This window comes from Perna viridis, chromosome 1 (genome assembly GCF_037379345.1).
Source record: "Perna viridis isolate PV_CMFRI_1.1 ecotype Kerala chromosome 1, ASM3737934v1, whole genome shotgun sequence".
Classification (NCBI taxonomy): domain Eukaryota; kingdom Metazoa; phylum Mollusca; class Bivalvia; order Mytilida; family Mytilidae; genus Perna; species Perna viridis.
The window spans coordinates 52719425-52742386 of NC_142445.1; the positions used below are offsets into that span (position 1 = coordinate 52719425).

General features: G+C 29.2%; 2 protein-coding genes across 7 annotated transcripts in view; both read left to right on the forward strand.

The window, feature by feature from the left end:
- LOC148629325 (metalloendopeptidase OMA1, mitochondrial-like) lies at positions 1-11374 on the forward strand. Its single transcript, XM_088548311.1, has 8 exons — positions 1-387; positions 2106-2334; positions 4755-4931; positions 5617-5724; positions 6479-6607; positions 8123-8197; positions 8747-8893; positions 10340-11374. Exons 1-8 carry the CDS (start codon positions 125-127, stop codon positions 10637-10639), a joined length of 1428 nt encoding a protein of 475 aa, XP_088404437.1. The 5' UTR covers positions 1-124; the 3' UTR covers positions 10640-11374.
- Positions 1-22860, forward strand: part of LOC148629319 (metalloendopeptidase OMA1, mitochondrial-like) — a 142347-nt gene extending 119487 nt beyond the window's left edge. Inside the window, exons 1-9 of one of the 6 annotated variants that reach the window (XM_088548272.1) lie at positions 13537-13673; positions 14400-14614; positions 14978-15206; positions 15832-16005; positions 16760-16867; positions 17888-18016; positions 18399-18473; positions 19167-19313; positions 19964-22860. In XM_088548272.1, the coding sequence (XP_088404398.1) occupies positions 14499-14614; positions 14978-15206; positions 15832-16005; positions 16760-16867; positions 17888-18016; positions 18399-18473; positions 19167-19313; positions 19964-20362 (1377 nt within the window). In that variant the 5' untranslated portion in view covers positions 13537-13673; positions 14400-14498 and the 3' untranslated portion in view covers positions 20363-22860. Of the gene's footprint in view, positions 1-13229; positions 15207-15831; positions 16006-16759; positions 16868-17887; positions 18017-18398; positions 18474-19166; positions 19314-19963 lie in introns of those variants that run through there. The other 5 variants (XM_088548281.1, XM_088548255.1, XM_088548264.1 and 2 more) reach the window with 5 other exon arrangements.
- The last annotated feature ends 102 nt before the right edge of the window (positions 22861-22962 follow it).

A 22962-nucleotide genomic window follows, 5' to 3' on the forward strand; every position in this document is an offset into this window, starting at 1 on the left:
ACCCGAAGTTATTTCCCCTTTTTACTTTCATTTTGGAGTTTCCACGGAGATATGATCAGTTTTGTTACAGTGTTTAATAATGCGTTTGTAATGTAGACAGTTATCAAAGCATTGTGTTGCAGACATGGCTACAACTAGACGATTATTCAGTAATCTCAATCAATTTTATAGAAAAAATCAAACCATATTGAAATCTCTCAACATTGCAACAGTCCAGAATGTTCAACATACAAACAACTTTTCTTCATTATCCAGATCGTCATGTGGTATTCAAAAAAATGTGTTTCATAAAGTTTTTCATACAAGTGCAAAGAAAAATGCCATAGGTCCTCACCTTTGGCCATTCATCAAATTAGTCATGAAAGGAGCCAGCATTTTGACAGGAAGGTGTGTGTCTTAAATTATTCCTTGTCTGAAAACTAAAATTTGTACAAGATATGGATTACACATACATATAAAAATCTAATGTTCAACATCACGAATATATGGTAAAAATAACAATAAATATTTTGGAAAACAGGTATCCTTTATCAGTATTAAATTAAAACAATGAGATGTGTAGGAGCAATGTGATCTTTATTTAACAGAATCTCAAATTCAAGATCAGTAACAAAATTTATTCTGAAACTGGACAAGAATGATAGTTGCTTTACCAAAAACCCATTAAACATAAAAGTATGGCAAGTCAAAGTGGACAAAAATCAATATTTTGTAATAACAGAAAATAATTTTTAAATATTACAAAATCATATTTTTGATATTACAAAATATTTTTTAATATTAGAAATTCATTTAGTAATATTAAAAATTCATTTTCTAATATTACAAAAATATCACACATTTAGTAATATTAAAAATTGAATTTGTAATATTAGAAAATGAATTTGTAATATTAAAAAATCACTTTGCAATATTGCAAAATCGGTCATATTTTTTTAATATTACGAAATGATTTTCTGATATTAAAAAAATCGAAATTGAATACAAGAAATCCATTTTGTAGTATTAGAAAATCAATTTCTAGTATTAAAAAATCATTTTTTAATATTAGTAATTCAATTGAATTTTTAATATTAAAAATGGGGTTTGTAATATAAAAGTAAAAAAAAAGTTATATTAAAAAATGAATTTGTAATATTAAAAAATCATTTTTTAATATTAGAAAACACTTATTTTTGTCTACTTTGGCTTGCCATATAAAAGGATACAATATAAGCTAAATTGGAATGAGAAAAATCTTACCATTAGGAAATAATATAGTTCCCTATGGTATTGCATGGTGCTGTATCAGCTTGTGATTAGGACTTATATGTAATTTATTTCTTTCCTTTAATAACTGTTTGAAATTTAATATATATAATTTTGGTTATGAAAAAACTCACATGGCAGCTGTCAACTTTCATGGTGCCTGCTCATTAGCAAAAAGTCAGTAAGAACTCGCACGATGGTCCCCTTTTCCACCATCTTGCAGAATTTTTTTTTAAGCCCATAGTATATAGGATCCTCAATTTTCATTTCAACATTTGTTACTCCCTAGATAAAGTCATTTAGTTGTAGTTTGATAAAACATTAGAGAGAATGAGATCAGTGAAGGGTAATAACAAAATTACCATACTGATAAATTGTAGGTAATAATCAAAAAGGAAGGTTTGTTTAACTAATGGCATTGTCAAGGTAAAAACCAGTGGGTTGGGAACCATCAAAATAGTCCTGACTTGTTATAGCATTCCCAAGGAAATGTTTGGTTAAATCGGGTTTTAAAATGCCATTAACCTCCAGCTTGTATTACAGTTCATTATTTCTGGTAAATTACAGTATAAACATTAGTACTGTAGCTGAAAATTGCCATCTCTATGACCCATCAAAATTTTTTAAAAATCAGTTGTCAAAACACTACAGAAAATATGAACAATCAGGTGAAATTGTTTAGTGATGTCTAAATTTTGTATGTGTGGTCTGCTTATGTGTATTTATAAAGTGGTACTCCATTAGAAATCAATTAAACATACAATGTATATTATTTATGCCAATAATTAATGTTATTCTGTTTACTAAAACCTCTCAGACTACATAATGTAATTAATATTCATTTTCTTTATTAACAGGACAGTACGTGTATGGTGGAAAGAGTTACCTGGACATGAAAAGCAACGTTTCTTCCATTTAACAAAGAAACAGTGGAAATATATATTGCTAGGTCTAACAGGAACAGGTGTTATGACTTATGCATATTATCAGAGTCACTTTGAAGCTGCTCCTGTAACTGGAAGAAAACGATTCATTGCCTTTACTGATAACCAACTAAAGACAATTTTTGATGTTGAAGCTCAAGAGGTTGAGTAATGCTTCTTTTTAAAAATAATTTTTTTTTCTGGCATCTGCACATCAGCTTTCATTCTAATTAAAGTATTATACATTTGAAAAATAACAAAAGGGATCAGACAAAAGTTGTGCCAACTTCAATGGAATAAGGTATTTTGAGTTGTGTTTTTGATTGTGTTGAATGAAAAGTATTATTTATAAACTTTGCTGCAGTTTCCATTGTTGACTTTTTGTTAGTTTTTGTAATGTTAGCCTGGAAAACTTTTCATGTCAATCACAAACTAAAATTTGTCTGAAAGTAATATTTGTTTATCAAAGTGAGTCTCAAAATGCTGGACAGCTAGCTAGCTATTTTGGGTTCAAAGAGAATTTTTTTTTGACATATACATGTACGAATATACTCAGATGAGTATAAGAAATAGTTTTGGTTGGGAAATAGAAATGGTGGTAATTCTTATTGGTATTTACTAGGAATTCCTGTGCTGGTAAATATGCTAAAACAATGGGAAAATTTATAGGTTTCATAATGAGTAAAAGTTGAATATCACAAAATATCAACACAAGTTATTTAATTTCAAAATCAAAACAAATGAGCCCTGGCAAGTTTGTTATGATGTTGAGATTAACGAACACAAATTGATATTTTACAATCTTAAAATTTTGCCACTTGACATACGGCATCTGATATTGGGGAAATTTTAGCAGTTGGCTGTCTATGACACCAAAAAAGCAGAGGACGCTTACCCTACCGGTGCACCTGGTCCATGCTCCAAGTTTTTAGTGGAGTCCGAGTTGCTCATTTACTTTTGTTACTTTGTATGTATGATTTTAGTTACTTTATGTTCTTTGTTGTGTATGTCTGTTTTCCATGTCTGGTCTTTGTCCCTGGATTACATTCTTTTAATTACCGCTATAACCTTGGTTCCCTTGATTACTCTACCAAAAGTTGTTACGAGAGAAAAAGTAAGAAACTTCACAAAGTTGCTTTTGATCAATCAGAATTTATCGACATCGAATGTGTCACAATCACAGCTGCAAAGTGTTCATATTACTTAATCCTATCACATAGTTCAATGTTATAATATTGCAAAATAGAGCTAGATAAAACAACCAAATCATAGAGAAACTGAATAATTAGAAAATATGATGAAAAATGAATAATTTATATGAAAAGTGATATATTTAGGTTGTATATTTTTATGCATATATTTTGAGAACCATTATTTTATGATAAATTAAACAATTTAAAAATAAATAGGGAGATGGTAAAGTGATTTCATTAATTAGATTAAATAAATATTCTGATATGTTCACATGCTCAACAGTGTATCATGTAGCTGTCCAATCATAATTTAGTGGATTTTTAGTTTAAATATAAGTTTCCTTTGTATCTTTATTTAGAACTAGAATGTATGAACCTTTCGAATACACATACATCAAATAAAATAATTTATATGTGAAAGCATATTATTTGGATCAAAGTGATTTGAAAGGATAAAAATTTTTTTCTCTTATCTTCAAGTTCAAAATATTCATTTCAATAATGTCTGAGCAAAAATATATTTTTTAAGATTCTTCCAAGCCCTGCAAAGTCAAATCTTTGTTCCCTTATTGAAGATCTGAGAAATGAAATTACGAGAATTATTTTTGAGAAATGAGTTAACATCACTTTCACTCAAGTGCTGACTACTACTAAAGGGTCAACTGTGTTTTGTACAAAAAGAGTGGATAATGTAACAAAAGGGTCGAAATTTAGAAAAAAAACAGATCCTAACATGTATTGTAACAGGGGCAGGATTGCAACTACCATAGATCACAATCATTTAATTAGTTGAAGGAAAGGGAGGGTTGAAAAAGCAGGGTCCACTGTTCCCTTTGTCACTTCATTATGTGTTCCCTAAAAACATATTACTGATTTTTCAACTTAATAAAAAGCAGGGTTTTTTGGATGTTTCATATAGATTTTACAACTCTTACACTAAGGAGAATGTATCATAAAATGTGTATCAATATTGCTTTAATATGCAGAAAAAAATCTATGGAAATGTCAATAATTTTAAAATTTTTAAAGAAGATTTTAAGGTTTATTTCATGTATCTATATAGATTTTAGGGTGATATTTCAGATTATTGACCTACAGGACAATTGTCTTTTTTCATTCAACACAACCAAATTGACCCTTTAACACCAATGAATCACATAAATCTGATGTACATTTCAATACATTATCATTTATTCTGGTTGTGTGATGAAATTTATCAATGAAAATTTCTGGGTGTCACTTTATATACATGTAACTTGATTTTTTCTGTTAAAGCAGTCTATTCCTGATATGGGGACAACTAATCAATTTTACGTAGATACATTGTGCATGTACTGTATTAGTTCAACAAAGTTTAAGGTTGTAATTGTATGTTTCTATTGATATTCAGGTTATTGAAGACAACAATGGAAAGATATTACCTGTCAGCCACCCATCCTATAAACAGTTAGGATTAATTTTCCATCGTTTACGGGATGCAAACTTAGACATTCCAGGTGTTAAGGATAAAGAATGGAGACTTATCGTGGTAGATGATCCCAAGAATATAAATGCTTTTGTTCTACCTGTATGTATGCATTGGTAATGAAAGTTTTGTGTTTTACAGAATGAGATTTTTTTAAAATTCTTTTTCATTAAGGGAACTTAAAGCAACAGCTGACTTAAGGAGGTAGACTTAGGGTAAGGGACACAACTCTTACAAATCATTGGAACATTTGCATTACATGTTACATCAATCTCATGTAAGCATCAAAGTAACTTTGAATGATTTCATTCTTTTTTAAATGAAAATTTGATAGGCTTTGTAAAATTGAATATGATACAAACATATCACTGATTTCAAGAGTTAAGTTGAGTTCATTAAGTTAATTAATTCATGTAGGAAGTGTTCATGCTTTCTTAAAACATTTCTCCGCATCCTTTGAATATCTATAATGCTTGTTTATATTATTGTGCATGCAAGTACATGTAACTGGATGCTGGTAATTTTGATAAAGACACATTTTTGGTATTCCTAATCTGCTTATATAAGCAAAAAAGGTCATGTTTGCTTGAAGATTTTCCACTTGTAAGACTGTCTACAGTACTGCCTACATTCAATTTTGGTCTTTAAATTATTATCAGTATTACCAGGGATCAACACTATTTTTAAACAGTTGTCCTGCAGTCCTGTGCCAACCTAATTTTGGAGAGGACTTTTATGTCATACCATTTAAATTAGATAGTGAAATTTAGTTCAATTTTTATTTCAGTCAGGCCATGTGTTTATCTATACTGGTTTGCTCAATTTTCTGTCATCAGATGATGAATTTGCTATAGTCCTAGGACATGAAATGGCTCATGCTATTCTTAAACATGCTGTAAGTTTATTCATAGATGTTACAAATGGCTCATGCTATATTCAGACATGTTGAGTATTAAGTAAAGGAAGTTGGTAAGTAAGTAAGTAATTTTTAGCTCACCTGGCCAAAGGCCATGTGCGTTATTGCCATCACTTGGTGTCTGTCGTCATCCGTCATTGTTAAAAATTTTACATAATTCTTCTCCTCTGAAACTACTTGACCAATTAAAACCAAACTTGGTATGAATGTTCCTTAGGGTATTCTTATGTGGGGATTAGAACATAGTGGTCAGACAGAAGTTTTTTATATATACAATGTAATATTTTTATTGTGCCTACCAATTCCATTTCAACCATCATGCATTTTTTTTAACAAAGAAATTCTTTCTTTTGTCACTTTTGTCGATAAAAATAGATATTTTTATTTGATATCTTAAGGAGTCAAATTGTTCACTGGTATTCTGTTATTTGTTTAAATATTTATTACTCTAACAAGTTAGCAAAGAAAAAAATACAAAAATGTACTGGTGTTTTTTTGACATGTTCTAAAAATCTAGGTTTGGTAGGTAGGTAAAACTTAATTATTCTTTCAAAGTTTTTGACTGGTTTGTGTTGTACACATATTCACACTTTAATAGTGACTGTCAAAAACTTCATAGTAGGCAACAAAAAATTAGGGTTGGTAGGGTTAGCAGAAACACAGGTAATTTTTTAGGCCTTCTTATAATTTGTGTTGGTATTTTTGCTATTTGGCCATTACTTTCTAATTTTAGGCAGAAGAGTTGAGTCATACCCAATTCATAGATTATTTTGTGATAATAATCATGGCTGCACTATGGATGGTGATGCCTGGGGATGGAATTGCTGCAGTTTTTAATTGGTTTCTTCACCGTGTTATACATGTAAGTGTAGCATTGGATAATTTGTGAGTAAATTTATACAACTGCTAAAAATTATTGTATGGTGCTGTTATCTGTATCATCATTGTTATTGTCATCTGTAGACACATGGTTTTCCTGTGTTAACTTGAAAATTAGAAGGTTTATCTTAAATTATTTTTACAACAAAAAGGAAGGTTTCATTGTATAACATAAGTATAAGCACATTGATCTCTATGATATTGTTTGAAAATAATGGCCTAAGTAAAAGTATATTGATCTGTGTGAAATTGTAATTTGCACGTTCCATAACGCTAAAAGATTGTTTTAATAAACTGCAAATGTCATGAGTGTCATAGCAATTATCTTGTAGGAATATAGGGTAAAAAACACATTTTCTTCAACCTTGTATAAATTTTTCATTTCTTATGTCTAACTGCAAATTGCAAAGTTCTTTGACTGTTTCGATCCTGGTCAAAATTTTGTCAATCATTTCATCACAATCCAAAATTAAGAGTTGTATCTAGTTTGAATTTTGTGTCAATATTTGTACACACTGTTCAGAGTTCGACCTCTGCAGTCATGGTAAGCTGCTTCCTGTTCAGCATTTTTTTTAAGAGTTTATCTAGAAAACCATATAGAAAAAAAAAAGACTCTTTCAATATTTGAAATGATCCTATCGATAAGGCCTACACTGGTTTTTGCATTTTTTATCTCGCAACATATTAAAGCTAATGAAAAGTAAGAATGAAACTTTCTATTGATTTCTAACTTAGCAGGAATGAAGTTGTGAGGGGTTTCTGTTTCTTGATTTGAATTTTGTTCTGCATTATCAAATATAGCCACCATATTTTTTTCAGGTGAGACATTCAGGTTTTGAAAAGCCTATAGTTGTTTTAGTGTTTAAAAAAAGTTTTCTATTTATATTATCTTAATTCTATGTTGCTTAACAATTGTAAACATACTTAGTCATTGTTTCTTTACCAGATTAAGTTTGAATTTTGTTCAAGCCTGTTGATTTTTTTTTGCTGAGTTATGGCCCTTTGACTCAAAAAATTCAACCAAGAACTTTCATTTCGTCATGCTTGCAGATAATCATTTGATATTTGGAACATTGCTGTACCATCAAGTTCAAATTTTGTTCCAGTATGTAGATTTTTGCTGTGTTATGGTCCTTGTACTTAAAAAAATAATGTAGACCCTGTTTTACATACTTTTCTTATTAACAAATTATGCATGAAGTTTGCATTATGTTCTCTTTAGTTTTCTTCTGGTAGGGGACTATGTAATGCCATGCAATACCCTCATAATGCTCGTTGCCATAAGGAATGACAGAGAAATTTTTCATCACAAAAATCCAGGTGCATCTGGACAGAATGCTTGTTTTCATGTATTTCATTTTCTAAGGGTAATGTACTGGTACAAGTTAACAAATTATTTTGGCAATGAATTAGTACGGTATGTACTTTAATAGTATGTACCAAATTTTTAAGCACGGTATAGTTTGAATATATATCAAATATTTTATATATATTTCAGTTAATGATACATATGCCTCACAGTAGATTGAAAGAAACAGAAGCAGATAAAGTTGGATTGGAATTAGCTTCTAAGGTACCTTTTTTTAAAAGATGTTCCAATAGGTGCAATATGGGATTATTGTTGTATGGACATTTTCTCCATATGTTAACTTTGCTATGTAAATAAATGACATCTGATTCTTCAATTTTTTATTTATGAAGAAAGAGTTTTAGGATTTCTTTTACATCTTCACAATTTTTTTTTATTTGCTTTCCCTGTTGTTAATTTTGACATTAGAATTTTTTTTTAGAATTTCATATTATAAATAATGAAATTGTATGCAATTATTTTTTTTAAATAAAGATTAGGGGAATTTAATTTTCTGTAAAGAGTAGGGGAATTTAAATTTCTGTAAATATTAGGGGAATTTAAATTTCTGTAAAGATTAGGGGAATTTAAATTTCTGTAAAGATTAGGGGAATTTAAATTTCTGAATAAGATTGTTCTGCTGATTACAGTTTTTACAGTTGAAACCAAGTTGCATCATTTGCAATAAAACATGGCAACAATTATTGTATAAACCTTATTTGTGTTATTCTTCCTTTGAATATTTTGACACAAGGCAATATAACTTTATTTTAGGCATGTTTTGATATTAGAAGTGGAACAGTTGTATGGACCAAGATGGAAATAAGTCAGAAGCAAAATAACGAAAACATACCAGAATGGCTTTCTACACACCCTCTCAGTGAAAGAAGAGCAGAGTTTTTTGACCACTTTATCCCTGAAGTAAATATTGTTTGGATTACTGCAATTCAACAATTCTCTATATGGAAAAATAATACTGCATGACATTGACAGGATATGTAACCTAATCAATAGAAACAAAGACCATACCTCATGGTCATTCCTTGTGTTGCCAAAAAAAAACTCCAATTAAGGCCATCATAATTTTTTTTTTCAAAATTAGGGGTGGGCGAGCAAATTTTATTTTTTATTTTTTCATCAACTTAAGTGAAAAATGCTGTCAGTTTGAAAGAAATTGTCCTAAATTGGGAAAAAAATTGAAATATATTTTTCAGGGAGGGTGAAAAAATTGGGTTTGGAGGGGATGAGAATCTAGGATATTTTTTTTATTTTGGCTTAATGTAAATTTCCCATTCAGTCACAGTCACTATAAGTTGTATGTCAAGGCAGAAAAAGTACAAGCATTATACCAGGTGTGTTTTAAATTTTGCTACAACAACTTCCTGTGTGCCAACTTAGTTTTTATTTTGCCTAAACACCAGGGATGTTGGGATGCTGTGATATAATTAGTGGGCATTGGCTCACAGATTTTTTGTGAAGAAAAATATTTTCAGATATATCTAAGGAAAATAAATCACTTTAAAATTTAAATGTTTGAAGTCTCAGAAAAAGGTGTGTTTTTTTTGTATTACAGACAAAAAAAATTATAACCAACCAACTAATGAACAACACACATGCTCAGTTTATTAAAATATTTTAGTGTGACATATTTGAACAAAATATTTTTCATTTAATTAATAAAATCACTAAATTCATTAAAAGTTAATTTCAGTCATAGAATGAATTAAGACATTTTACATCTATCCATACAGATTTGATGTGTTAAAATAAAATGCACATTTCTTAATAATAATTGATATAATATATTTAAATACTGATATTTATAAAGTCTTCAATTTGATTCTGATTGAAGGGCTTCCTTATCCCCAGCATTAATTATGGTAGTTGCTTTTTTATTCTAAGTATAAAATTGAAGTGTTGGAGATGTGAAAGGTCATACTGCAGATTTTCTCATTCATTAGCAAATGCTTCATGTCTTTCAAAGCAAGGGTTTTTATGTAATGTAATTCAAACCTGCTTTGTAAAGATTCAACATTGTAAGATACCTGCTGTCCCTGAAAAGAAGCCACATTGTTCCACTGAGTCCTGGAATAACAGTTGTTTGTGCTTAATAGGAGCTGCATGCTGTGCATATGACATTTCATTTCGGACATGATATTTCATATAATTACTCTAAAAGCCTTGGAGAAATTATTAAAAGAATGATAACCTGCATATTTAACACTCTGTGTGTATTGTATTTGTTTTCCACTTTTCGAGACTTATTGGAGTAACAGCTCCTAAAAGGTTAGATTAGGTATATCATGTGCTTAAAAACAGCAATCTTTTTAGAAATTTATAAAAAAAATCCACTTACTTTTTTTCCAGTATACAGAAATGCGTAATGCATGCAAATGCCCACCATTACCAGGAAATGACCCAAGAAAGTGCTTACAAGATTTGAAAGATTCTGTGAATAGTTTATCAACTTTTCAGCAAGCAAGGGGTAATACTGAAAGAATGAAAATTCCATTGAAACAACCTCAAAATACTAGTAGTAAATCAACAGTTTCCAGGTTAACAAATAGTGGTGATGAAATAAGCCAAAATAACAACTCATCAAAACTAACTAACCAAACAGCAAATCAACAGGAAGTAAAGCCAACAAAGGAAGATAACTCTCACTAGGTCAGACTTATGATATGCAATAAAATCTCAGGAACTGCTAGAAATTAGCGGTACTCATTTTGTTATCGCTTAATCAACTGAAACTGATTTACTTTACAATTCATGTTTCTTTTTAAGGTAAGAAATCACTGACCATATCAAGAACACTATTTTTGTAAAAGTATTTTTATGTAAAGTTATCTTCCATTACTTACATAATGGTGATTGATCACCATTGACCACAATTATATTGTTTTCTATATCTTTAAACACATTCACACTTTTTCTAGTTATAAGATGCTTTTAACAAAACTGACAAAGTGCATTGTTTTAATTTCATGTGAGATGATGAGAAACTAAGTATAACATATTTGATAGGACTTTTGCGTGAACTTTTTTCTTTGGGGATATATTGTGTATTTTCAGCTTTTATTGTGATAATGATAAACAGATAAAACATTTGCATACAGGTATTTTGCTGCAATTAACATCATTGTTTTAAAGTTATTTTAATTTTGAGTTTTATATGCATGTATACCAGTATTATTTGTTCAATCCTTAAATACAATTTTGTGGTCACTTAATGTTTATTAGGTCTTTTATTATATACTTTTTTGTGTGTAATGCAATTTTAGTTTTTTATTCTTTTGACTCAATATTTCTGCTATATAAAAATGAATACTTGTGTCTGTGATAAAAGACATTTGAATGTCTTTAAACTAGGTTTAATAAAGTAGCCAATAAAGAATTGTTATATTTTTTTGTTTATTTTATGCATATCATTCATTTGTTAAATAGAAAGTAACCATTTGATATTTTGGTTTGAGCCAAAATTTAAAAACCATAATTCAGGGGGGGAAATCAGAAAGAAAAAACCAATGAAGTGGAACAGAAATTACATGTAAAAGATGAGACATTCACGATCCCCACTATCGTTAACTTTTGTTATGATTTTCATATACATTTATACCTTCCATTTACAGGAAGTTTATCCAAAGTTGATTGTTATCAAATTTGAACACTAGCATCCTTCTAATATAGTACTGAATATGCCGAATGAGTGAAAAAGTGTGACCACCAATGCTATTTTTAGATTGCAAGGGTTAAGTTTCTAATTTCTTCATATATCTATGAAACTTTAACAGATACTAAACTATTATCTTGAAGATCTCTACTACTATAGTCTCCATTTTGGTAAAAGTTTTATGATGACTCATTTGAAGTGCTATTATTCTTGACATGCCAGACATTACATTTTTGCAGATTTTAGCCAGTATCTTGAAAACATTTTAGAAATAGAAAGAATTTTTGTTTACAAAATTGTCATTGTAATAAGGCCTAAAAGTTTCCTTTGGTTAGAGTTGAATGATGAATCAGTAGCTCTATTCTGAAAGAACAGAAATGGCTGTCTTTTTGGTGTAGCTTAATAGACTGCATATCTGTGAATTAATTAGCAGAAATGTTGGATACATTGTTATCTTTATTGTTAATACTAAAATATGTATATTTTTTAAAAAGTTTTTATGCTAAAAATTAGTGCTTTCATTTATAATAAGACAAGTTTTAAAGGGGTGGGAATAGAAGTGTTTCACCTGAATGGCCTTAAATTCTTATTTCTCAAATATACATTATTTTTCATGGATAAATGGTTGAAATTTAGGAATATGTGAAACTCTGAAAATATTATAATTGTTACAATAAAATGGTAAATATGTTTGATACATCTTCATCTTAATTCTAAAAGCCAAAGATAATGAGCATTTTGTTTTTATACTTATCCCTGTTTCATAAGGTAGGGATCATGTCCCTAATTTTCTTGAAATATTTACAAAATCTGTGATGTAGAAAATAAAATTATCTAATGAATGATACCAGGCCTCTGATGTTTTAATGCCATATTCAATATCTTGTAGTCAAATTTATGCATCTTATACCTTTATCGAAAACTAAATATATTTTTTAACTCTGTTTCAGGCAAGTTTTGATGAAAATCACAAGTCATTAATAGAACTTTAAAAGTATTAATTGTAATACTTAAAAGAAAATACTAGATAAATATGTTTTACTGACTTTTGGGGCTTTGATGTTCAAATATATATTATATATGATTAAAAACCTTGATATGAAATATTTGAATGAAAAAAAAATGAAAATGTATAACAGTATGTAATTATACACACTTAGGAATTACTTTTAGCTCATTAAGTAGTTTTGGCATTGCCAAGAAACAAATTCTGAATAAAGGAATGAAAGTTCTTTTTTAAATTAAGGAAGGCTTTAATATCAGAAATCCCAGGAGTAATTCATACATTAAATCATACCATATGACCAGTTGTTTTATATGGTTCAGAATATGGAGTTGTTTTTATCCAAAATCATTTGTAAAAAATGTTTGTATGTCTGAACAGAAAATTGAATAAAAGTGCATACAAAGAGTAATGAAGGGTACAAAGATTCCAGTGGAAATCAAAAGAACAAAGACCAGACAGGGAAACCCGACAATGCAACAAAGAACATAAAATATTAACCAAAATAATATCTGTGCATCTTATAAAGCAAACAACTTAACCTAAACAACAACAAAAAATATTTTTAGGGTACATTTTTCATGATGGTCCTTCGAGTTTTATGCATCTATTATATTTGTTTTTTGGTTTACAGGCAAATTCATATGAGTTATCTACCATGGTGTAACCAATGACTAAATATATATTCTGGATTGTCCAACTTAACAGTATTTCTCCACATACTTACCATTATCCACAATGGGTTCTTGTTTTCTACATATAAGATGTAGAGTTTTATGCATTGACAAAACCTTTTTACGATACAAAACACGTTCTTTACCCCGAGTGCAAATTCGAAGGCAACTTCATAATTCAAGCTTCACTGCCTTCAGTACTTATCGTTATAAACAACTTGGACGCGTTTGTTCTAACCAACAAACACAACTTATTTTTCGCTTGTTTAATACAAGTGCTAGAAGAAACTTTGACCCGTTTGTATGGCCTGTCGTTCGGAATGTTTTGAAGGCTAGTGGTGTTGTAAGTGGAAGGTATGTGTGATCGCTAATTTGTGCTTTTTTTTCTGTTGTATGGTCACTATTGCAATGTAAATATGTCTATATTAGGAGCCTACTGGAAGCAAGTAAATTACAAGTAATATTATGATTGATAGATGTACGTATACACTGTATCTCTTGTCAAATACTTGTATACTTCACATTAATCCCTTTTGGGATTCAGTGTCCGGAGCTATTTTCTGATATGGCTGCTGTAAGGGATACTTACTTGAATACTTTAGGTTCTTTGATAAACTGCATGAGTCTTACTCCTTATTTAGATATGGATTTTGGACTCAATTTTCATAGTAGTCAAAATTGAGGTCCAAAGGATCTCAAATTCAACAAAAAATGAAAATCATGGGGTTCTTAAATGTATAATCTCACTATATAGCTATGTATTGTGATATTTGGTTACTGCTTCCGTTTTCAAATTGCTCTGTATTGAAGTCCGAGCTTTGATTAATGTAAAAAAAGAGAAATGTTTAGGATTCTTTGATAAAACTAAATATAATTTTTTAATTAGATTTTCAATTTTAGATCCTGTTTATAGTTCAGTCCTTATCTTGGTTCAAAATGGAAACTTGGCTTGATTGAAAACAAGTACTATTTATATTAAAAAAAAAAAAGACAGCCAATGCAGTAAAATATTACTCCTAAGTCTCTACATTTCTTTCAAGAAAATAACACATGGCACACAATTTCAAATTTTCTATACAGTTTTTATGAACGCCAGTAAGTTATCAGTATTTGGCCAATTGGGAAACAGAGTTGCGATCAGGTTACTTGCATTTCCATAGAAGAGCGTCCTTAAGGTCAATGGGTAAAAAGCGAAACTATACCGACTGCTCCAGAAGAAAACTGAATGTGTTGGATCACCATTTTTATGACTCTAATTATGTGTTAAGATTTTTACAAGCACCACCAATAGTGAAGTATGTATGACTTCTTTCTTAATTTTTTTTTTTTGAATTATGTTTGATCTTTAGAGAAAAAACTCTGAAGATGTAACAGGATCACAAATATGAAGCAACTTTCATCTAGAATTATTATCTTTTTGGACAATCCTCTTCAAAATACTTAACATACTGGTAGATACAATGTATGTTTCACAAGCATACATGTCTTCAATGAATATAAATACCCAATGCAAACATAATAAGACCAAAATGAATTTTAATTTTGATAAAATTTAATGCAGCATGGATTTAGCATTAAACATGTAGTAAAATTTTTTACTCAGTTTGGTTACCATTATTATTGAGTAATATATAAGAATTTACAAATGTACTTCACAGAGGATTTAGAGCATGGTGGAATTCATTACCAGACAAGAAAAAACAGTACTTTTTCCACTCTGTAAAGAAGAAACCTCATAGATTAATTATATTGTTTGGAGTTCTATTTACCAGTATCTTTGTATATCATCACACACACTTAAAGACTACACCAATAACTGGGAGGAAAAGATTTATTGCCTTTACTGATGAACAATTTGAGAAAATTTCATCATTTAACCGTGAGCAGGTGATATTTGATTTGATTTTATTTTATTTCAAAGTCTTTAAATCTCAGTAACAATATCATTAGGCTCCTTTCAGTAAGTCCTAGAAATTATCATTTTTTACTATCTTCATTTAAATATTGCTTTGAGAAAGACATTTTGAACAGAACTATAATTCAACCATTTTTACAAGAATTTAATTTAATACTATAGGTCTATCATGTTATATAGATAACAACAGTGAATTGACTTGAAATAAAAACCCTTCACAGGTGAGGCTGTGAACCAGGGTAGAACACAAGGCTATGCTGAGCATTTTCTTCTGATTTGTGCCAAATTTTTTATAATTTATTTATTTCTAGTCAGTATACTGTAATTGTCTTTTTACTGTCATCCTAATTAATTTGATTTTTTATATGACTTTTTTATTATATTTCTTCCCCACTAGTGGCCTTCTGAAAGTTACACAACAATATAGTTCATGCATGGGTAGGAAAGTAGGTGGAGCCAAAGTGTTATATACTGTCAGTAACCATATATCATCAATAAATATACTGTCTATGCATTTTAGTTGTGCAAATAGATCAATTGCAGTATAACCTAGACTATATTTTTGACATACATGTATTTTACTTTTTATGTTTTCAGTGCATTAAATCTTGTCATAAGGATTTTGTTCCTGATGATGATATAGCATATGCCATAGTTCTGAATACAGTTAACAGGATTATCAGGGCTAATCAGGACATCCCAGAAATCAAGAACACTAAATGGATGGTGGCAATTACCAGTTACTCAGCTGTTAATGCTTTTGTTCTACCAGTATGTCTTCTAGTGGATATTTAAATTCAAATGAATTGATGGCTGTTTATTCAAAATAGTTAATTTTTTGGTGCAATCTGGCCCAGATATATTTTGACTTGACTTGAAAACGTAAATTATGATCATTTACTATGAGTCTGCATATATCAACTACTGGTAAGAGGCAATCATTGTAATTAGGTTTAAATTTTTTTTCACTTTATGCTACAGAAATGTTGTACACTATTAATGATATATAAATGTATTATATTTGCTTTTCTTCCAACCCTTATGGCTGACATATCTATACAGTAGTAAACATTTGAAGACAATGGAGGAGGTTTTATATATGTAATCTCAGTATATCCTTTCTAAGTGCTTCTTTCAGTTTATGAATGAGTTTGAAAAAGGAAAAAAATAACATGAAACATGAAGTAAATATACCAAGTTGATGTAAACTTTATAAATTTTAGTATCTATATTTATTTATAACAAATTCATTTAATTAAGGAAATAATAAGATTTCTTAAGGAGTGTGTAAGAAAATTTTGTTGTTCATTCTGCAAAATTCATATCTGAGGAGAATTGCTAAATTTTCATTTAAACATTCATAAAAATAGAAAATCAGAATTATTTCCTACAAATAAGTTATTTCAGTTAAAAAAAAAACAAATTGGAATTATTAAAATTACAGTATGTTTATCTTATTTCATTTATAATAGAGGATCAAAGCGAGAAGTTGTTATCATTAATCTTTTTATTTATTATCTTTCAGACAGGAGACATATTTGTAAATAGAGGCTTGTTGGATTTCGTTCTTGACCAAGACCAACTAGCATTTGTATTAGCCCATGAAATGGCTCATTCTATACTCAATCATTCAGTAAGTACTGGTCCATGTACATTTTGTACATAGGTATGTTATTTCAAGGATTTAAAGTCTTACATCCAATTTTGAGGTTGCTTTTATTATTTATTGGTAATTTGTGTCATTTTCCTTTGATGTACACAGATTGATAATAAAGTAATAACATGGCGAACTGGCGTTAATACAAAAAATAACCGGTCAGTTTAAAACCAGGCATTCATGAAAAATTGTAATGTCACAGTGGATTTGCAATGATGTTGGCTCATTCCGATAAATAGGTCATTTTAAAGTATTCTTTTTCAAAGTCAAAATTTTGAATTTTTAATTTTTTAACATACAAAAAACAAAAATAAAATGTTACCTATAAATTACCAATAAACAGAATATAAGGCAATTGATTTTTGATAAGACTTTCTCATGGGAATCTCAGGCTTGCCCTAACAGGCTTGACATGATAAAGCCAATATCAAAAACCAAGTGCTTAAATTCTGTATAAGAGTATTTGTACCATATGCATATTTTCAAGATATACTACAATGTATGATCGAGTTTCACTTAGGAAGCTTTTTACATATTTCAATTGAATCTCTGTATGTTACGATACAAATGGATTTTTACTTGATTTATTTGTTTTTACTTTAAAATAATTTTGCCTGTTTTGCTCGGTCAGCAGTTATTATTTCTATTTTAATTTGTGAAAAGTTAGATTCATGTATTATCTTGAAAGCTTTTAAATTGTGCGTTTTATGAATCATTTAGAAAGAACTAAAAGAGGCAGGAAAGGAAACTGTAAGAATATTGAAATTTGAATAAAAATGACAAAGTCATAATTTTATCATTTTTTCTCTCCTTTCACTTTTTTCTATAAATCAATATATAATTCACATTAAAATTTGAAGACTTGAATGTATGTATGGTCTTGAACACTAACATGAACTTTAAAATATATTTGGTAGGATATTGTTTATATTTCACACCAAACGAACATAGCAGTGTTATATTGATATACGTGTATATTATTTTCAATGATTAAAGGCTGAGAAATTGAGTCAAATGCAGTGGGTGGACTATTTTGTTATTACTACGATGACAGTATTATGGGCCTTGATGCCTACGGATGGCATTGCAGTCGTGTTTCATTGGTTTCTGAATAAAGTAGTAAAGGTATTTTTAAAAACTTGTCTTAAATTTTATCACTTTAGCAACAATTCCTGTATGCAAAATTACTAAAAATATATACTTTGTGTCAAAAAGTATGAACAAAGTGAACATTTCTAGAACTTGCTGGTATTTAGAATATTAAAATGTTTTCAAAAGTAAGACTAAAAATCAAGTTTGTATTAATGGCTTTTTATAAGTGATATATTTGACAAGTATCTTATATTTAGAGTACTTAGAAGAACCAGTAACCTGAAAGGGAAGCAAGTCATTTTCATTATTCCATTTAAACATTTTTAGTCAGCTTGAAACAAAGTGTCATTTTGAAAAATGTTGCTATGTTTTTCCTTTGAAAGGTTTTGTTACAAATTGTATTTGTGTTTTTCAGCTTATGCTTGAACTTCCTTATAACCGATTTCTAGAAAATGAAGCTGATAAAGTTGGTTTAGAGTTAGCAGCAAAGGTAATTTACGTAGAAAATCTCTACTTGTTGAAAGTTGATATATTTAGTGGTCATCATGTTTTAGTCATCTGTCTGTTTACCACTTTTTCTGAATTGTATTTAAAGTGCTCTTCCATAAACTTTTTTTCATGAACTTAGTAGTATAAATAGACCTTTTTAATGTAGAAAAAACAACAACTAAGTATTTTCAAAATTTTGAAAATTTGGATGTCTCAATTCATCTATTAATATATATCAATTAAAGCTGAAGAAGTGAATGATTCATGAGATAAATTTTAAGGCCTTTAAAAACTGTCTTCTTCTTGTCCTTGTTTTTATCTATTATTTAGGACACAAATACATGTGCAGTGAAACATCTACCAAAAAACACTGGATAATAGAAAAAACTATTTAAACCAGACACTTCAAAGTCCCTAGACATCAATTTAAATGTATTTTTAACCTTGGTAAACAGAACACCTGTCTTAAATCAATTTTAACTTTAAAGTTTGAGTTTTAGACAGGTGTCACTGTAATTACTAATGATAAACACTATAATACAATATTCCAAAAAAGATAATGCAAAAAAAAACTATTCATGTGAAATTATGCAATTTTTTGTCAAATAGAAACTCTAGAGAAAAAATACTTGTCAATGGAAATCACACGGAAAGGATTTTCAGATGTCTTTTTTTTTGTCCACTGAATATGTAGGCATGTTTTGATATAAGAAGTGGAACAGTGTTTTGGACATTAATGAGTTTATCAGAGAGAGTTGAAAGGAGAGATATGCCTGAGTGGAGATCAACTCATCCATCATCATTGAAAAGGGCAGAGCTATTTGATTGTCTACTTCATAAGGTATAGCTATGAAGTGTATATACAAATATATTGTAAATTAACCAGTAGAAGTTTAATTGTTAGTTGCTTGGCATTTGGGGGTGACTATCTCATTGGCAATCATACCACATCTCCTATTTTTTATATTATTTACATGAATGATTTATTTTCACTTATTTTATGAACAAGAAAAATTGCAAAAGTAAATCACCGTGAATAAATCCATTCATTATTGAATACATATTAAACAGATTGTCAGTCACGAAAATAATTAGAAGTGATATTGAATTGATATCTTGAAAGATGACAATAAGAATCTCTAAAAATAAATTGGTTTACAGTAGCTTTTTAAAAAAAAAACATGTAATTCAAATATTGTAAGATTTGAATATTTTTTTTCAAAGTCATGCTATAAGAAAATGACTAAAACCATAGACATGTCTTTACTATATACAAAAAAGAAGTTAATGTCTACCAGGGCATAAACAGAAGGTAAATGTCACAACATATAGTTTTTCTATCTATTTTGTATCTATTTGACCCCAAACAAAGTGCCAAATGATAGGGAAATTACAACATTGTTCTTTGATTGAAAGAGTAAAATTGTTTGCATTTCAACTAATAGGTTAAATAGATTAATCTGCATGTACATGTCTGAATATATTTTATAGTATTTAGGTGTCCGCCATGAATGTAAATGTCCACCATTACCAGAGACTGACCCTCGTCATGTGATTCACGATCTCAAAGTTAAAGTGGATAATGTAGTTACTGCCAGAAAATCAAGAGCTAACATTGAGAGATTCAAACTACCTCCAGATAATCATGACAGCCTCACTATGGCAGCAGTAGCAGAGAGATTAGGTAATGATAAGGACAATGTCATGGCTGAGGTCTTACAAGAAGTGAAGGATACTGTCTCGGGTCAGGAAGTAACACTGAATAAAACTGAGCCTGTTGATGGGATGGGAAAAGAAAAAGTTGTTCTAGTAGAAGAAAATAGCAATGTACCAGTAACTTCTGCAAACATCAGTGCGATAAAGGATTGCCGGAAGTCAAAAAAGGACTAATATGATTTTTTGACGACACAACAATTGCAAAAAAACTATCAACTATTGTATTAGGTTATACTTTTAAAAATGTTCGTCTATTTTTGAACATGCATTGATATGAAAAACATTTTATTTGAAGTTGCATTCCTTATCCTTTATTGAATGTAAGAATTTTATAACAGTTATGTTGAACTTTTATTTTTTTTTAATTATGATGTTAGAAAAATGAGTTATTTTGTAGAGTAAGATTTGCCCTTTACAAAGATTGGGCAACAAATATTGTAATTTGCTGTTATCACCATGGTTTTTGTCTATAATAATTGGTTAGTATCCTATAATTATATTGATATGAAAAATGTTGCTAGATCTCAGTATTTGACCACCATTTAATACCAATAAAGGGAAGTTTGGGTTGATTTTTGGAATTATGGGCATAACTGTTCAGGAATAAGAAGCCAAAAAAGATGAAAAACAGTCATGTTTATAAAATTGTAGCTTCTTGATTTTGAACTTAGTTTTCAAGTTGGTCAAAATTATAATGCATTTGCTTTAAAAAAAAATGAATTCTTGAATTTTTTTGATATGCAGAGCCTTACAGTGTATTTACATTTTTATTTTTGGACACTGTTTTCAAATGGGTCCACAATGAGGTCTAATGAATAAAAAAAATACAGTTTTGTTGATTTCAACAAAAATGAAGTTCTTGTGAAACTTTGATATGCTTAGTTTAACTGATTTTTTTAAATTTTGTACCATAGTAGGTATAAGTCTTATTCCAAAGTTTCAAGTAATATGAGAACACCCATTCTGTGCCAGCAATCTATGTTATGTAAAAATCTATCTGCATTCTGAATTTCATCACACTTATGACTGCAAAGGTTGAACTCAACAGTTGAGGCAAGAATAAAAAACATATAGTTTTCATTCTTGACCCAACTGTTTTGGGGTCAACCTTTGCAATTATATCAAGCTACCCTCTGCTGAGTATTTTATTTCAATATTTATTCATAACATTTTTGTACATGTAAGATAAACTAATACATGTATTTGTTATTTGTTGATTTATTAAGATCTTTTACTGTTCCTGTTCTGAATATTTTATAGGTGAAGAATTATACATGACTATTGTTACACATGTATTTTTATTCATTTTGTCTTTTATTGTTTATACATAGAAAACCATGAATAATTTTCATGACAATATTTCTTATTTAAAATGGTGTATATTTTATAATTTTGTACAACAATAAATAATACAAATGTAGAAAAAAATGTAGGTATATTTGAAAAAGTAGGCTCTGCTTTTGATTTTTTACTTAATTTTGAGGAAATTAGAAATATTGTGAGCGAGCCAACAAAAGATATCTTCCACTACAAATTAAGTTAAACGTAAAACCCTGCCGACCCCTTTGAGGTCATCTGTCAATAAATTTGTTCCTTTGTTCTTATTGACATATATGCCACACCTTCCTACAAAATTTTATTAAAATCCGTAAAGTGGTTTATGAGTTTTACATGACAGATTTCAGCATGCAACTTCCTTATGTTGGATTATTTACCTTTGACAGACGGTGTGATTCCTATTTACACTCCCAAACTTTGTAGCTGGGTATAAAAATATAAACCTGGTAGGTAATGGGGTATACAAGTATTTTTTTCTAGTTCATTACAGAATTACCTTACTCAAGTTTTGGATGCTTACATTAGATAATGTTGTATAAGCAGTTAATTATATATGTTGTACTTGTATGATTTTTTTGTGTACTCTAATCATGTATTACAGACTCAATTTATTTTATCTATAGATGTGTTTCCATCTGTACATGAATATGTAAATGCTTATGTCTAAAGCAATTTTATTACTTAAAGTAAACAAGCTGATGATCATATCAAATCATGTCTACCTAATAACAGACCCAGTATTCCTATGTAAGCTGTATTTTTTTATTACAATTTCTTCTTTGAATTTGAAAATTTACAAGTCTACCTCTTGAACTTACAAATATAATTTTTGTATCTATATTCAACAATGTAGCATTATTATTTCTTTGTTTTTTTTTTTTAACTTCATTTATTAGAGAAGTTCTAGAAAATAATACTTGCGAATTGGTAAATGCTAAATATTTCTATGTAGCCAGTGTAGATTTTTTGATTCATCTAATGGGAAGTGGAGGTACAAAAAGGTGTAATTCTAGGGACGTTGTATTTTTTTGTTTCAGCCTTTACCTTTTTTTAATCTAGTTGAAAAGCAAACATGAACATTTTTTGTAAATGGTACATTTGTTGTGTGTTGTAAAATCGACAGAAAAAAATCTTGAGCAAAGGTAGAAATGAATATTTTTATAGTTCAGGATTTGTACATAAACTGTATTGACTTAATAATATGAATATTTTAATTTTTTGAAATACTCATTATCTGTTTTGATACTGAAGGGTTTACATGATTTTAAATCTTGAAAGCATCTGTGATATTGTTATTTTTACATGTTTCTTAAAATTAAACTCTTTTTAATTGATATATTTGTTTTTAATGCATTGTTTGTGAAATTTTGAAGGAACTCTTACCTCATGATCAGATCTTAAAAAATGATGGTTAGACAAAATTATATTAATGCCTA

Bases quoted from the DNA above. Each gene is read 5' to 3' on its own strand.
- LOC148629325 (XM_088548311.1), top strand. From the start codon at position 125: ATGGCTACAACTAGACGATTATTCAGTAATCTCAATCAATTTTATAGA. The intron at 5,725-6,478 runs GTAAGTTTATTC...TTCTAATTTTAG, and splicing joins ATGCTATTCTTAAACATGCT to GCAGAAGAGTTGAGTCATAC. The intron at 6,608-8,122 runs GTAAGTGTAGCA...TATATATTTCAG, and splicing joins TTCTTCACCGTGTTATACAT to TTAATGATACATATGCCTCA.